Raw genomic sequence first — 17,407 nt, 5'->3', positions numbered from 1 at the left:
AATGCCGAAACAGGTGGGAGGAAGTGTAAGAAATGGGATTCGCCTGGTCTGAAGTCTCTCTGCCCACAAGATATTTTATTGTTTCAAAGGGGAAAATAGTAACTTTGCAGTGGAGAAACCTGGCAGGAGCCACCTTGAGCAAGTGGCAAAACAGGCACCTCCAAGAGTGTCCAGTTGTGTATCGCAACGGGTAAACTTAGAAGGGCGCGTGGCTCGTGCCGTGTTCTCACCAAAACACAACCTCAATCCAGTCATGAGAAAGCATCATTCAGTTCCAAACGGAGGCACAGCCTCCACGCAGGACAGACTTGTCAGAATGTCAAGGTCGCTAAACACAAGGGAAATGTGATGTCCCTGCCTGGGGGACTCCGGGAGATGTGACGCCAAGGGCACGATGGGATCCTGGGTTGCATTCTGAGCCAGACAAAGAGCATCAGCAGGAGTGCTGGGGGCTAAGGACTTGGCATAGATCAGTCCATAGTTCTGTGTCCAGGTTAACGTCCCGGTTCTGATCCTTGTGCTCTGGTTATATAAGGGGCTCACCAAGGGAGATGGGAAAAGAGTATTCTGGAACTCTCTGTGCTTTGTAACTTTTCTGCACGTCTACCATTATTTCAAAATAACCAGTTGAAATAATAGATTAGATTCATATATGAAGGAGAATAAGAACAGCTGCCATTTATAGGCCGGGGCCTTAAACTTTTCAGACCCAACACCCATCTTACATTTTATTATAGGTATTTCTGTTTCTCCTTTATTATTCTGAAGTAAAATCCATAGAATATATAACCTACTTATATACATATTTTTAAAAACTCAATATAATTCTCTTACTGGAATATGAAAGAGAAATAAAAAGTCAGTCATTGGGGTCAGCAGGTGGTGTGGTGGTTAAGGTGCTGAACTCCCACATGACTGACCACAGTTCAAGTCTCAGACCTGGCAGCTTAAAAATCCCCAATTTTGAAAGGGCCTCGGGGAAGAGGGTGCAGTTGGCCCCATTCAAAGTTACTGGTTTGAGCTGCTTCATGTTATTTCAGAACAAACCTCACTTCTCACCAGTTGAGTGACCTACCATCTCTGACACTCAGGTCCCTCACCTACCGTGTGAAGGAAAGCATCAGCCAGGGCTGTGGTGAGGCCCAAATCCATGAGGAAAAGTGCATGGGGTACAGACCATGTTCAGTAAGCAGTAGAAATGATGGTGGTGATGACGATGATCAATTTGTGGCAATCCTGCCCATACGTCATAATCCTTTTGTTTAAGTGAATAATAACAGTTAACAATAAAATGTTGTGTCTCACTTCATTTCTCACCACAAACTGCAATTGGTGGGTATTATTGTTCTCCATTTTCAGATGAGGAAACTGAGGCTCAGAGCAGTGTTGAGGGTTTTCAGGAGCTCAAGAGATGGGCCCAGCATGGGTACCTCTGTGGACTGCCCTAGCCCTGCATCTGACTCCTGCCCACACCGCCCATCCAAGGCCACTGTCCACCTCCCTTGTCCGCTCCCCTGTGTGGTGTGGGGGGGTTGCTGCCTAGGCCAAGGCCCAAGCCTGGCATGAGTGTGCCAAGTGGGCACTCTGTACACTCCCGACGGTAGTGCACATAGGTACAGCCTCTTGGAGAGAAAACTGTCCATCTGGGGCTCACCTCCATTCCTTTTCTGGGAGTGTATTCCAAGGGACTAAATTCTGAACCCAGTTCTGTGTACAACAAGTTCACTGCAGGATTTGCTATTACTACGATGATACTGAGGATGACGGACCCTTCCAGAAGGTTCACTGTGTGCCTGGGGCTCCTCAAGGTGTTTTACCCACAGAACCCATCTTCCTAAAAGCAGCCCCATGGATAGGTACTACAATGAGTCCCTTTTTTTCTTCTTTTTCTTTTTTGAGAGTGGTTTTTTTGGTTTTGTTTTTGTTTTTGTTTTTGGTTTTGTTTTGCTATAGGACACATGTGTTTGCCAGAAAGACAGAGAGACAAAAAGCAAGAAATCATCCCCCAGGGGGATAGCCACACTGCAATCCCTTCTCCTTCATTCTCCTCCTGGGATCTTGGGCATGCACACACATGCGCTCAGTATGATTTTAAGCTGCCAGGTCCAGGACTTGAACCACGGTCAACTACATGGGAGTCCAGCGACATAGCCATTACGCTAACTGCTGGTCCCACTAGTCCCTTTAAATAGAGGAGAAAACTGAGGCTAAGACAACTTCAGGACCTTACCCAGGGTTCAGCTGGAAACCAGTAGAGTGAGACTTTGCACCCAGGCTGTTGGGCTCCAGAGCCCTAGTCCTTTAATCCAAATGTTCTACTGACTACGTGATCAAGCCATGTTCAAAATGAAAACTCCGAAGAGATTAGAATGAAAAACAGCAAAATATTCTGAGGAGTTGCAGATAGGTCTATCTGGGTTACAGATTTCAAGAATATTTACCCAAGACCTGTCTCCCTGACTGCGAGAGCTGTGTCAGGACCAGAGCCAGCACCAGAGCCGGGGCTGTAAAGTCTAGTTCACTGCTGTCTCCCCAGTCCCTTGCACAGTGGCTAGCACATAGTAGGTGCTTAATGAAAGTTTCCCCAGTGAATTGCATCACATTTCACTTTGGGCAAGCCCCTTCTTGCTGTGAGCCTCAGTTTTGCCATCTGTGAGACGGAGGCCATGATATCTGTGAGGACTAAATAAGATCACGAAGGCCAGAGGGTCCCTGAAGGAGTCTCATCAGCTTTGATCCTCGTTCTCTCATTCCCACGCTTGGAAGGAAGAGGCCTCCGTCCCTTTTCCATTCCTTCTCTTCTATTCCACCTCCCAATCTCTGGCCTGATGTTGCATGGTCAAGGTCGAAGAGCAAAAGAGAACAGTTTTATCTCCCCTTACCTCCAAGACGTCGATGTCTGCATTGCTGAAGTCGATGTTGAGGATTTTGGGGAGGGGGACGCCAGAACCCAGCACAGCTGTGAAAATAAATAAATAAATAAATAAATAAATGAAAAGTAAAGAAAAAGTCTGGCTTGGTCAGCGTGGCCAAGAGCTGTGAGTCTTGGAGGTGAGGTGGCCGGAAGCCATCAATACTGGCAAGAAGATCGGCCATTTCTCTCATGTCTCTGCAGCTCCTCTTGTCTGGAGTATACTCCCTCACCCCCACCTCCATGGTGAGTTTGGAGCCTTCCCTGAGACTTTCTCTGGACCTTGGACCCCAGGCCAGGTAACTCCAGGCTCCTGCCTCACTCCACTCTACTCCACTCCACTCTCAACCTGCCCTATTAGAGAAGTCAGGAAATATTAATTCTGTTTCTGCCTGTCACCCTACCCCTTCGAGAGTTCCTTGCAGGCAGGAATGTGTCCCCAGCGTCATAGCCCTTAGCCCAGCAAGAGGAGGGGACACTTGTCTGCTGAGTGAAGAAATGGGAAGACACACAGGGAGCCCCAACTAATGATTGGCATGGAGGGGGCCAGACGGCAGGGCAGTGGTAAAGGTGACACTCGGAGAGGCTGAGCCACATGGGAAGATTCCAGGTTCACATCGGAGACCTCCTGGAGTATGCCGGGCATGTGTATGCCATTGTTCCAGGGCCGGCTGAGGCTGGGAGTGGATCATGGTGCAGGACTCTGTTGGTATTGTCCAGCTCTGTCGCATTCATGGAGGAAATAAGTTAATAAACTTAAAAAAAAAATGGCTGGCATGAGGTGTGCTGTTTGTTTTTAGGTTGTCTGAGTCTAAGTAGAGATGCTAACATTTTAGAAAGGAGGAAGAAAGAGGAAAAGAGGGAAGGAGGGTAGGGAGTGTGGGCAAGCAAGTGGATTAGGTGACGTGAAAGGGACTTCCTGACTCCAGCAGCACTTCCTGGAGAGCTGAGGATACCAGGAATCTCCCCCATGGAAATATATCCAGCACTTCCACACGTGCTGGGCCATGGAACCTTGTTCTCCGGATATCTTGTGGGATTAATGTTTTATGGAACCCATTTTGGCAGTCATGGACCTTGCCCAATTTCTCACTTTTGAAAATAAATCATTACATGTCAGCAAGATTAAAGGACTTGGCCCCAAGTCATACCACAGCTTAGTGACCAAGCCAGGCAGAATCTCGATCTCTGGGCTCCCCAGGTCAGCCCTGCCCTGTTCTCACCGGGGAACATGCACGGACTTTGGGACTCAGCCTCCTCTGGCGATGGGTCCCTGAAGGGTCTGTCTGACATTAAGATCTCTCCAGGTAGACCTGGCTGGGCTCACTGGGGATGTCAGCCAGGCCCTGACAGCCTTCTTTGTCCTCTCTTTCACAAAGCAGGAGTGGGGAGGGGGTGGCGAGTAGCACAAGGGCTTTGGGCCAAGGTTCCCAATCACATTGGGCTTACTCACTGTTCTCTGCCCTAGGTGCCAGGTGACCCTGGACACCCAAGTAACCTTCCTGAGAACACTCCTGAGATGCCACAGAAAGGGTCCACATGCTCAGTCTAGTCTATATAGGAAGTGGGACAAGCATGTACCCAAAATCCCAAGAGGAGAATGGAGGAGAAGGTACTGTGGTGTGGCCATCTCCTCCCAAGGGGAAGTGATTTTTTTACTTTCTCTCTCTCTCTGTTTCTCTTTGCTCAAACTATGGCAAAAACATAAAAAAGAAAACCTTCTAGGTTTTAATATGGCTGCCCAGGGGCCAGACTCTGGGTTAGGAAGTTGGGGATATCAGTAAGGGGGTACCAACTTTAGCTTCACCTGCACTGATGCCTTACAATGAAAACGTATTTCTGCATTCCTGTATGATTGCCAGCCATGGTGGCTCAGCCTAGCGCAGAGCTCTATAGTACCAGAGACCATATGGTTGATCAGGGTTTGGTTCCCAGGTTGACTAGCACATGCAGGGCATGGGCCTGTGTTCCTGGCTATCTGGAGGGGCAAGAGGGAGGGTGGCAGCATGAGTACCTGTTGGAGTAATTGTCTTTCATGAAAGAAAGAAAAATTTTTAAAAAATGATAAAAGTAAATATCCATATAAAAAGACGTTAGGAAATACCTTAACTGTATGAAAAAAAAAATGTTGAAAGAGGGTGGAAGGAAATATATCCAGATGTTGAGATTAGTTGCCCTGGGAGGTAAGTTTTTGGGTTTTTTTTTTTCCAAAAACTATTGTTTACTTTCTAAAATTTGCACATATAACATTTTCATATATATTTGGAATGTTCAGACATAACTAAAAACAACGCAATCAGCCAAACAAGAAAGAAGCAAAGAAGGAAGTTGATTTCCCTTGAGAGCAATATTTGCATTCTAAGGCTCAAATCAACACGTCAGAAGTTCTCAGAGCCTTTGAGCTAGCACAGCTGAGCATCCAACACACACAGCAGACCAGGAGCCACCCAGTCCCCAAAGTCCCCAAGCCACAAACCCTTGGGACACGGGCACCCGCTCTCACCATTCATCGCAGGCATAAACGCGAGGTCAAAAATCTTCCCAACCAGTACCTCCATGAGGCCAACCTGCAGGGGAAGAATGAGGAGTGAGCCCAGGCAACGGTTCTTCAGCTCAGAAGGCCCCCCAAGACCTGGCTCTGTGGGCTAAGATGAAGGCACAGAGCTGCTCTGGGAGTCTTAGAGTCGGGGCCATCAGAACCACTCAGGCGATAGCCCCAAAGCACACCTAGCGCACCTGCCCATTGCACAGATAGGGAGACTGAGGCCCAGAGGAGGGTGAATACTGGTCCAAGACCTCTGGGAGGCAGAGGCACGAGGTCTAAGAGGGCCTGCCATGAAGGCATGATGGTGTCACTGAAGGCCATGGAGATCAGAAACAATATTCCAGGTTCCCATCCTAGCTCAGCCTCCGTGGACCTCTGGGCAGGTCCCATCACTTCCGAGACCCCCTGCTTCCTCAGTTGGAACGCCCAGCCTGCAAGGACACAGTGAGGGTTATGGGCAGAGCATGCAAAATGCCTGGTCTTGCACCTTTTCATGTATTTTCTGCTTTAACTTCTCTAAGCCTTGGTTTCCATATCTGAAAATGAATAATCCTTATCTATAGGGTGGTTATTAAATCAAACATGAGCTCCTGTATGTAAAATATCTACTATAAAGAGATGCACGGTGGTGGGAACCAGCAGTTAGCGTAATGGCTATGTCGCTGGACTCCCACGTAGTCGATTGCGGTTCGCGTCCCGGACCCGGTGGCTTAAAAAAACTCACGCCGGGCACGTGTGTGTGCGTGCCCAAGATCCCGAGGAAAATGGAGGAGAAGGGATTGCAGCGTGACCATCCCCCTTGGGGGGGTGATTTCTCGCTTTCTGTCTCTATGTCTCTCTCTGTCTGTCTGGCAAGCGCATATGCCCTATAGCGAAAAACCTCTCAAAAAAAAAAAGAGAGATGCACGGTGGTGAGAGCCCGCTACCCTCTCACTAACTTGGTTACCTTAGCGAGTCACTTACTGTTCTGAGTTTAGCTTCCTTAAACACAACGGGTTAATGATGGTACCCTATCATAAAAAGATTGTGAGGATCAGATGGGAAAAGCTGGCGTGGACTCCCACACGGTCAATTGTGGTTCAAGTCCCAGACCCAGCAGCTTGAAAGTCACTCTGAGCATGTGTCATGAGTGTCTAAAATCCTGAGAGGAAAATGGAGGAGGGATTGGGAACCAGCAGTTAGCGTAATGGCTATGTCGCTGGACTCCCACGTAGTCGACCGCGGTTCGTGTCCTGGACCCGGTGGCTTAAAACTCACGCCGGGCGCGTGTGCGTGCGTGCCCAAGATCCCGAGAGGAGAATGGAGGAGAAGGGATTGCGGCGTGACCATCCCCCCTGGGGGGTGATTTCTCGCTTTCTGTCTCTATGTCTGTCTCTGTCTGTCTGGCGAGTGCACGCGCCCTACAGTGAAAATCTCTCCAAAAAAAAAAAAAAAAAAAATGGAGGAGGGATTGAGGTGAGGCCATCCTCCTTGGGGAGTGATTTTTCACTTTCCTCCCTCTGTCTCTCTCTGGCCACTGTATGCACCCTATGGAAAACAAAATATAAAAAATAAAGCAGAAAAATAGAGATCAGGCAGTGACAAATGGGCCCAAATGCCAAAAGTCCTGAGTTCAAATTCAGGGACCTCCTTGAGTATGCAGGGGGTGCACACATGTGCTATGATCCAAGCTGGCTGGTTGGCGAGGGACTGGGGCTGAGGCTGGCTAGGGATCGGGGCATTGTTCCTATCTTTCTCACTCTCACTCCCTGTCTATGTCTCTCAAGGAAGAAATAAATAAACTTTAAAAAATAGCAAAAAGGGGGGTATTAATTTAGGTGTCTAGTACATATCTCTAGAGTTCCATAAATGTTCATTAATTTTACACTAAATGTTAGCCCCTGTTTTCACTTGGAGTCCAAAGATTTGGGTTCTGGTCCTGACTCTGGCCAGTCAGGTCTGAAGCCTGCAGCAGTTCCTCCCACTACGACATGAAGCCGGCAGTGCCAACACCATCAGCTGCAGAGATTTGGGGATGGAATGGCTCAAAAATAAGCAACACAAGGAATAGGTTTAACTTTCTCAGAGCATGTGGGGATCTCACCCAAGCTCTCCCAGAAAGTGTCTATTTATTGGGTCATCAGGAAAGTCGTGATACGTTGATACATGAATTTCTGGACAACCTAGTAGTTGTCAATTTATTTTTAAAAATAAAGAGCAAAAGAAAAAACAAGGTTCTGAAGATTTTGGTTGGATGAAAAGCCCAAGAATGAATACACAGAGGAAATGGAATCAAATTCTAGGATGTGGGCTTCTCAGATTCAAGGACTCCTAGGAAAGCAGAATTCTAGAACCCAGGAGTAAGAAGGGAGGTTGGAAATGAATCACATCTGTTTCACAGACAAGGAAGCAACTCGGGGTGGGTTGGTATTGCCCAAGGTCCCATGGGAGTTAGTGGCCTCCTAACTCCAGAAGGAAAGAGGACCCACAGGACACAGCTGCCCGCACCACCTCCTCTCCCTGGTTTGGGCCCGGTGGTTCCACAGCACACACCACAGAGGGAGCCAAAGGAACTGTGAGGCTGTGTCCTGGCCCTCGCTCATCTCCTGGGCCTCAGTTTCTCTATCTGTCCATCTGCGAAACAAGGCCTGACAGCCCTTCAGCACTGACACACTCCCAGGCCCATCCGGCCTCATGAGGATGCCATTCCCAGAAGACCTTTCCTGGGCTCCATTCCCAGAAGACCCCCCCTGGTGGTGGGGGTGGGAGTGGAGAGTGGGCTGAGCATGGTACTTACATCAAAGTTACCCACGTTTGAGGTTCTGAGGTTGAGGTTGGTCCTGCAGATAAAGGAAACAGCCATGAGCAGAAGCAATCACCTGAGAATCACTAGGTCCTGCGTTTCCACAAATGCAAACTAGAAGCTCCTTCGACACTCACGAAGCTCCTCCCTCTTGGGCTGTCAATAGGAACAAGGCCGGTTTCCATGTGCTGAGCACTCACTACCCCAGACATGCTGTTCAGGCTTCATCTGCTGTGTAGACCAGAATCAAATCCAGTAGTAGCTCAGTGACTTTAGCCAAGCGCTTCCCCTCTCCTAGCCTCAGTTTCCATGTCTGTAAGGTGGGTGGCCACCAGGACTAAATGGTATATTCATATAAATAAAGCTCTTAGAACCGTGCTGGTAAATAGCTGGCGTCGGGCACGTGTTAATGATTGGGTTTAGGGTTGACTGTACAGCAACCCGGCCAAGAAGGAAACTGGGGCTCCGGGCAACCAGCCACAGTCGTGGCGCAAGGGAGGGACAGCCGGAGCCTCACGCCCTGAAGTGCACCTCAGCTGCTGTGCTGTTCTGAGAATAGGAACATGGGCTTCAGTCTGGCTGCACCTGGACTCACCTGCAACCGGCAGTCCTGCCCTAGAGGCCAGACCATGCTCACCCCGGCAAAGATTACTGGAGCCACGGCAAAGGATCAGCTCAGCGTCCAGCAGGAGAGAGATGCGAAGGAGCCTCCCCAGGTGAGGAGACTCACGATGCCAGACATATGTTTTTCTTTCTGACTCCCATGCCCATCCCTCGCGCCCCCTTGCTCAGTCCACAACCCCAGACTCTTCCCCTCTGCAAATGTGCACGACTGCTTTCCCTGCTGCAAACACCTAGCTCTTATGCAGCCAGCGCCTGCTCTTCTTCCAGGCCTTGTGTTGAACACGCCTCCTTAGAAGCCCCTGGCTGCCCTGATTGGTACCGTAGTCTAAGTACCTCCCACTGTTGGCTTCATAAAGATTTGTTCTAAAAATAGAAACTTACAATGATGTAGGCACATGCAGAACGTTTTATATACGATCTCATTTAATGTTTTACAAAATTATGTTATGCAGGAGGTGCGTGTACCCATGGGAGGTGCGAAGGAGCACCCAGCAATGGGGCCTGATCCCACGGCAATCCTGTTCCCGCCAATCTCCATCCCATCAGGACCCTGGGTATGCAGCCACAGGCCTGGAGTGTTTGTCAAGCCACCGGGCTGAGACTCGCCCCCCGATTGGCTGCATGGCATCTGCTTCCTCTGAGTAGCGCTTAACTGCTGCATGGTGGGGTTGGCCCCTCGTTTCATCTTCGAATGGGAATAATAATAGTACTTCTATCCACAGGCTGATGTGACGAATTAAGTGAGGACACACTAGGACTGGCACATAGAAAGCATCCGCTAAATGGTAGTTTTTTTGGTTTGTTTTGTTTTGTTTTGTTTTGTTTGTTTAACCCTATGAGGTAGGAACTTATATCTCCATTTTCAGATGAGAAAACTGTGACTCAGAGGTGAAGTCACCTAACCCATGTCATATAGCCAGTCCGCGGTCATGACAGGGTTTGAACCCATATTACCTGACATCAGAACCTGCGCTGGTCACCATTCAATGAGGCAGGTCACGCAGACCTGGGTCAGCTCGTAGCACTTCTGTGCATGCGCTGCGTGGCCCTGAGCAAATCAATCCACCACTCTCTGCCCAGGTTGTCCCCTCTTTAAAAGGACGGACTAGCCTGGACTTCACAGGCTCCCTGGGAGGGCCACACAGACAAGGCATATGCACAACCTGGTACCGCAGCGCCACCAGTGTCACTGTTATCACTGATCTTGTCGAGGGGGTGTTCTTGCTGTTAAGGTCATGACTCCACCCACCCCGCCTAGCTTGTGACATAGCAGGCAGGCCCAGGCCGGTCCACCCTTGCAGACTCCTGGATTTACCCAGCCACACAGGTGGCCTCTGCTCCCTCCCCGGCGGCCCCTCTGTGAGCCAGCACCAGCCACACCAAAGATGCCTTTCTGAGGAGCAGAACCCCGAGGAAGCAAACCCTCTTACTTGTCCAGCTTGGCGTCGATCATTAGCTTATCTCCTTCCACGGAAAAGAAGGCCAAGAGTTCTGTGTCCTGGAAGAAAAGGGGAGGCAGTGAATGTCTCCCACCAGGTGTTGGCTGTTGTTTGCTGGGGGCTCACTGTATGCCCAGTGCCTGGCACTAGCTGGGTACTTTGTTAACCCTGGGCACAGTGACAGGCAATTCTCTGAGGCTTTCATCAAATTTCTTCTTATAACCATGAGCCTCCCAATAATACCTGCTGCAGAATGGATTCCCCCTGCCATTCTGAAAGGGAAGGAACTGCCGACATGAGGTATTGTTTACAAGCATTGAAAGTTACAGTAAGGGCCAAGTGAGCATTTCTCGGAAAGACAAATGTCAGAGGATCCCACAGTTGGCATGCAAACGTGCCAAGTTTCTCTGAGATGTCTGGGGCGGGGGCAGGAGGTGCCTTGTAGTGGCCCAGGAAATTCACTTGAATGAAACATTGCAGATGGAATTGGGCACCCTCGCTGCCAGTCATAACTGCCTGGTCCCCCTGAGACGGGGGAAGAGGGGTTACCTCTCTCCCTCCAAGCAGAAGCCTTGTAGGAAAATCCCTCTTTGCTCCGCTGTCCCTCCACCAACAAAATAAATAAAATAAATTGGTCTTATGAAAAAAGTAAACTCCCCCCAAATTAATCATTAGTATTATTGTCATTAATTAATAACAACTGGGGCATTGGGGAGCCATGGCAAGATTCAAACATGGAGAAGCCAGGAACATTCTCTTCCCTCCTACAGGTGATTCGTTGGGCCTTGAACCCTGGGCCTAGGAGGAATGGGAAGACAGCAGATGGGACCAGATAGACCCCCTGAAACCTTAACCACCAAGGGGGGAATGGCACATAACTCAACCTTACACATTCCTTTGGCAGATGTTTACTGAGCACCTACTATGTGCTGGGCCTTGTGTAAAACTAAGGCTCTGGCAGTGAATAAGACAGAGAGTCTTCGTTCAGCAATAAACTAACAGACAAATGCATTTTATTATATCAGCTTAAAGCTAAGATCAAAGTAGGCAAAGAAGACAGGGAGAGAAGGAGAGAGAGTACAGGGGGATAGCAACATTTTGGACAGGTGATCTGGGAAAGTCTCTCTGAGAAAGTGACATTTGAGCAGAGTCCTAAAGGAAGTAAGGAGATGAACAAAGATCTGGGTGAAAGCATTCTGGGGAGAGGAAACAGCATGTGCAAAGGCCCTGAGGTCAGACCATGCCTGACACATCAGAGGAGCATCGAAGAGCTGAGAATGACTAGAGGGTGATCTTGAAGGACCTTGTGGGCCAGGAGACTGACTTTTACTTTACAATCGAAGGAAAGTGTGGGGGGAGGCATTATATGATATGTGTTTTAAGAGGATTCCTCTCCATGAAAGAATGGTAGATATTGCGAGACTTCACCCTCCGCCCCCCGCCAGATCTAGCCAAGACAAGCCAATCACTAGCCATCTATATTTGAGTTCTGAGCCACCCCTTTCAGGGATTATGACAACTGAAGATTTTCTGCCCAGACTTCACCCTCCTGTCCCCCAGATCTAGCCAGGTAGAGCACCCTCTTTATTCTCTCTGTCACTCTCCATCTCTCTCCAATCTTTTGTTCTTTTAATTTTTAAACTTCTTTGCTCTCTTGTCTTGCTAATTCTTACTTCTCCTCCCTCCCACATAGGATAAGTCAATCACCAGCCATATACATTTGAGTTCTGAGTGACCCTTTTCTCACGGTGCGCTAGCACACCAGACAGACTTTTTTAAAAAAATTATTTTATTTAACTTTAACTATTTTTTAATTTGATCAGAGAGGAACAGAGTGAGAAAGAGAAAGAGGAAAAGTGAGAAAACAAGCTGCCAGGTCCAGGACTCGAACCGCAGTCAGCTATAAGGGAGTCCAGTGCCCTTAACCACCACACCACGGGTTGGTCCCAACAGTTTTTAATTTTTTGCTTAAAAAATATTTTTGTCTCTTTTTTTGTGTTTGTCTTTTTTGTTTGTGTTTGTTTGTTTTTGTTTGTTTTTGGTTTTTTCCTTTTATCTTTATCACTTTGCTGCTTAGCCTCTACACCCTGAGTTTCTAGAGAGGTCTAGGTGCATAGCAGCCAAATATCTGGATACTTTTAGGGTCAGAATAATCCTCAGTTTCCATGGAATCTGCTGCACAAAGGGAGAAAAACGGTAGTACTTAGAGATTGCAGATCACTTCCTCCTGCATGCCTCTGAACACTCAGATTTAACTCCAAAAATTAGAAGAAAAAAAAAATAATAAACCATTAGATGACCAGAAACCACTGCAGAGGCAAAAGAGATATAAGAAGCCAAGAAAATATCTCTCCCTAAGGGAAAATACTAACTCTTCCTCCACCACAGACAATAAGGGAACTCCTGGAAATGTCAGATCAATAATTTAGAACATTCATAATGACAAAGCTAACAGAGATGCCAGAGAAGAGAGACAATGAACTCCAGAAGATGCAAGAGAAAAGAGACAATGAGTTCCAGAAGGTGAGGAAGTTCTTGCGTGGTTTGAAAAAGGAAATATACACCATAACAAAGAAGCAAACAGAATTGTTAGAGATGAAGGCTGTAATACAGAAAATCAAACCTCCCTTGAAAGTATTAAAAGCAGATTGAATCATGCAGAAGATCAACCCTCAGATGTAGAAGACAGAACCTCTGACCTAGAAAAATTCACCAAAAAGACTGAGAAAATAACCCCCAAAACTGAGACTGATATACGAGATATATATTAGATACCATTAAACGCCCAAACATCTGGATAATTGGTTTCCCAGAAGGTAAAGAAACTAATAAGGGCATTGATAATCTATTCCATGAAATACTGGAAGAAAACTTTCCAAACCTAGAGAGGTATTCAAATATCCAGAATCAAGGAATACAAAGAACCCCACACAGAATTTACCCAAGAAGATCTTCTCCAAGGCAACATCATAGCTGTACTGACCAAAACCACGGACAGAGACAAGATACTAAAATTGGCAAGAGAGAAACGTCAAGTTACTTTCAAAGGACATTCCATCAAGCTAACATCGGACCTCTCATTAGAAACAATGCAAGCAAAGAAAGAATGGGAAAATATATTCAAAGTGTTAAGTGAAAAACAATTTCAACCAAGAATACTATAACTGGCAAGATTATCCTCCATATGGGGAGAAAAGACCAAAACATTCTCAGATAAACAAAACCCGAAAGTATTTACCAACACCAGACCAGCTCTCTAAGAAGTACTGAAGGGAGTGCTATATCAAGAAAGCTAAAGTCAGACACACAGAAATAAGAATATAAAAAGCAACCAAGAGAATGGCCAACTTAATGGTAGGGATGAGTCTGCAAAGTTCAATAATAATGTTGAATGTTAAGTTCTAGAATTTAAATGGAAAGATCAGACCACAGTAACACTGCAAATTTAATAGAGGAGAGATTAAGTGCATGAGACTGAACTGGTGAAGTAGAATTTTATGACTTTTGACTAAAATATTACTGATTTTCTTCTATGCTTTTTTTTATTATTACAGATTTAAGGATTTTTGTCTTCTTTTGAACTGCTGATAGGTTCACCTGTCTCCTGTTTGAATGGAATGCTAATCTCCCTTGCCTTTAGTCTTAAGCAAATTTCCCTTAACATTTTTTGATTTTGATCTATTAAAACTAAAACTTTTTCTTGAAATTAAAAAAATGCATTAAAAAAAATACCTATTGAATGACTGCAGTAAGCTATATAGTCCCAGCTAGGTACTACGTTATAGTATGTTCATTCTCACAGAGGTTTATGCCTAAAGTCAGACATGTATATGTATAGATATGTATATATCAGCTGCACTTGCTATTGAAAGTATTTAGATTCATTAAGATTTTTAGTGAATTAATAAACTGGGAAAAAAAAAAAAAAGGCCTGGAATGCAACTGTAGATACCAGAGACAGCGTGGGAGGAGGGTGGGAAATAGCAGAGGGTGAGAGGCAGGGAATCAAGGAGGGCGGGGAAGAATTTGTTGATGGTAACATGTATGGTAATATCCTTGATCGAGCCAATATGCAGTGTATTCTGGATGGAAAATCTCATTTTGTTTACTGTAATGATGGACTGCTATTTTTGTACCCGTTTTCTGCCAGGCACCAGGGACAAGCGAGTAGGTCCCTTAGTCTTGTTTCCTTTTCTCCACCCTCTGGTAGAAAGCACAGCACGTAGTAGCTGCTCAGTAAATACTGCCCAATGACTGGCCAAGGCCTATCCTGCCATGTAGTATACAACCTGAGAGAATGTAACAGCCAGCCCCTTTGGAGCCTTTCTGGTAGGCCAGGTACTGCTCTGAGTACCTCGTTTAGGCTCTGCCATCATCCTCATGTGATAGAGGAGCAAACTAGACCCAGAGATGGAGATCGACTTGTCCAAGGTCATGCAACTAGAAATGATAAAGGCTGGATTTGAACCAGATTCTTTGGCCCCCAAAGCTGGGTTCACAGTCCTATGGTGGGGATTGTGGGTCCAAATGGGTCTGTGTGTTCTGGGAGACCACAGAGCTCTGTCTAAAGGCCTAGCTGGGAGGCACGTGCATGCCTAGACACTCACCACGTCAATGAGGCAGATGGTGGTCTCGATGTCGGGCTGCGAGACCACGACCTCAGCAGTGGCGAACACCTTCACCAGGGCCTCGTCCTTCTGCAACGTCACTGATGGGGGGTTGGGCACCTGGATCCTGATGGTGAGTGGGCGGGACTCGGGGTACTGCTGGAACACCTGTGGGCGAGAAGCAGGTCAAGTGAGTGGGGCCCTTGGTAGTGAGAGGGTACCCAGGGGTTGTCAGCTAACCCCTAAACACAGAGCATGGGGGTCTCACACTGGGCTCCTTCACATGCAACTACACTGCTGAGTCCCTCAAACAACAGGCAAAGCCATTGGCCTCCTATGGGATTTGGATAAAGGGCTGCCCTCTGGAAGCATCTCATGGAGAGCTGTCATGAGAAGTAAATGTGACAATGCCAGCAAAATCTGGGCTCAATGCCCTACATGTGGAAAGGCTTAAAACTTGGTACTGGGCAAAGTGGTCTCCTAGGAGACTGGGCCAGCTGTTGCATGGACATGCTTCATTTCACTCAGTCGTCACAACCCCATGGGGCATTGCCTCCCACCCCCCAGCCCCTGTTACAGATGAGAGCACTGAAGTTCAGAGGGAAATGACAAGCAGACTGTCCAAGGCCAGCAGGAGAGTTCGATTCCAGCCTAGGTCCGTGTGCCTCTGACCCAGGCTCTTAGCCTCCGCCGTACTGTCTGTGGACACTCTTCTGGGAGGAGAAATCCATGCTGGAGTAACTCACAGCAAAGTCCCAGAGCAAGGCACAGCTGCCCCTCCCACCTGGATTTGCCAGGGAAACAGGAGTAACGAGTTGCTGCAGATGGATTCCCCCAAAGCCAATTTACTAAGGGGACCATTCACATAGAGCAGTTTGCCATATTTACTAAGTAACTGATTTACAGGGAGTGAAAAACAAACAAACAAACAAACAAAAAACCTTTAAGAAATACTTTTCTTAAATGTGTTAAATAAACTTACGGATATGTGCAAAACTAGTTACTTTAAAACTAGTAGAGGTTGGCAGCGGTATAATGTGATGCTCTACAAGGCAGGCCCACACGGGAAGGTCCTGGGTTCGCGCAGGGAGACCTCCCTGAGTACACTGGGCATATTGGATATCCATGCCTGCGGCTAGCTGAGGCCGGGGATGAATGGAGTAGTTGAGACTCCATTGGTGGTATTGTCCCTGCCTCTCTCACTTATGGAAGATGTAAGTAAATAAACTTTCTAAAAAAGTAATGGGGGGCAGCAAGTGGCTTGGATGCACATGGTCGATAGTACAGTTTGAGTCTCAGGCTTGAAAAATCACTTTCTCTCTCTCTCTGGCAAGTACACATGCCCTCTAGCAAAAACAAACAAACAAAAACAACAACAACAACAAAAAGCCAACTAAACAAAGAAAAGCCAAAAGTAATAGGAAGAAGTCCATTGAAATGGGAACTTTTCTATATGCAATGCTACAGTGCATGTCCAAATCTGAAGACGACTTCATTTTCTGGGACACATTGAGTGTAATTCTTTTGCACAAGCTCGGGACCAATTGACAAATGTAAATTCAGTCAATTGGCCACTCCCTGAATTCACCCTTTGGCACATCAACTTTTCACCAAATCAATTAATTGGTGAGCTGACTTTCCACTAGTGGATTTTCAGGACACTTCCTTCCCCAAGGGAGCCTGGTGTCCAGCCCCTCCCCCTGCCCATGCAGTCTCCCAGCTCAGGGCCAGCCTCTCCTGGGGCCTCCATCCCAGCCTGAGTCTCTTGGATGCATGACTGTGTCTATCCTGACCTCCCCTGCTGCAGATCCAGCTCCATCTCAAGATCTGAGTCCTCTGCTGCTGCCCTGTTGTTTGACCCCATGGAGCCTGTTTCCCCATCTGTGAAATGGGGGTGCCATTGACAGGCAGGGGGTGGGGAGTGATTAGAACCAAATGAAAGGGTAGATTCTCTAAAAAGAAAACATTCATAAGCTGGAAAGTGCACACAAGAAGTGGCCCGACAAGTAGCAGGTGCAGTTGACAGAGGGGCCCATCTGCCTGCTTTAGTTGCCCCTGTTTAAAATGTAAGAAAATTGAGGCCAGCAGGCGGCATGGTGGTTAAGGTGCTGGACTCACACATGGTTGACTGCTGTTTGAGTCCTGGACCTGGAGGCATGAAAATCACACTGGGCACCCATGTGTGCGTGTACCCAAAATCCTGGGAGGAGAATGGAGGAGAAGGGATTTTAGCATGGCCATCCTCCCTGGGTCGTGATTTCTTGCTTTCTCCCTCTCTCTCTCTGTAAGTGCACGTGCCCTATATATAAAAAATATCTCTCAAAAAATGAACCAGCAGTTGGTGTAATGGCTATGTTGCTGGACTCCCACGTAGTCGACCATGGTTTGAATCCTGGACCCGGCGGCTTAAACTCACGTCGGGTGCATGTGCGTGCGTGCCCAAGATCCCAAGAGGAGAATGGAGGAGAAGGGATTGCAGTGTGGCCAAAAACCCCTGAA

General features: G+C 47.3%; 1 protein-coding gene across 1 annotated transcript in view; it reads right to left on the bottom strand.

Annotated features, from left to right (window-relative positions):
• BPIFB4 (BPI fold containing family B member 4) overlaps positions 1–17,407 on the bottom strand; it is a 51,235-nt gene that overhangs the window by 1,622 nt on the left and 32,206 nt on the right. Inside the window, 5 exon segments of the mRNA XM_006144000.3 lie at positions 2,883–2,959; positions 5,415–5,478; positions 8,233–8,275; positions 10,293–10,360; positions 14,909–15,076. Of these exon segments, the coding sequence (XP_006144062.2) occupies positions 2,883–2,959; positions 5,415–5,478; positions 8,233–8,275; positions 10,293–10,360; positions 14,909–15,076 (420 nt within the window).

Source organism: Tupaia chinensis, unplaced genomic scaffold, assembly GCF_000334495.1.
Source record: "Tupaia chinensis unplaced genomic scaffold, TupChi_1.0 Scaffold000115_1, whole genome shotgun sequence".
Lineage (NCBI taxonomy): Eukaryota > Metazoa > Chordata > Mammalia > Scandentia > Tupaiidae > Tupaia > Tupaia belangeri.
The sequence above is the reverse complement of the archived record's forward strand: the minus strand, read 5'-3'. Positions and strand labels throughout refer to the sequence as shown.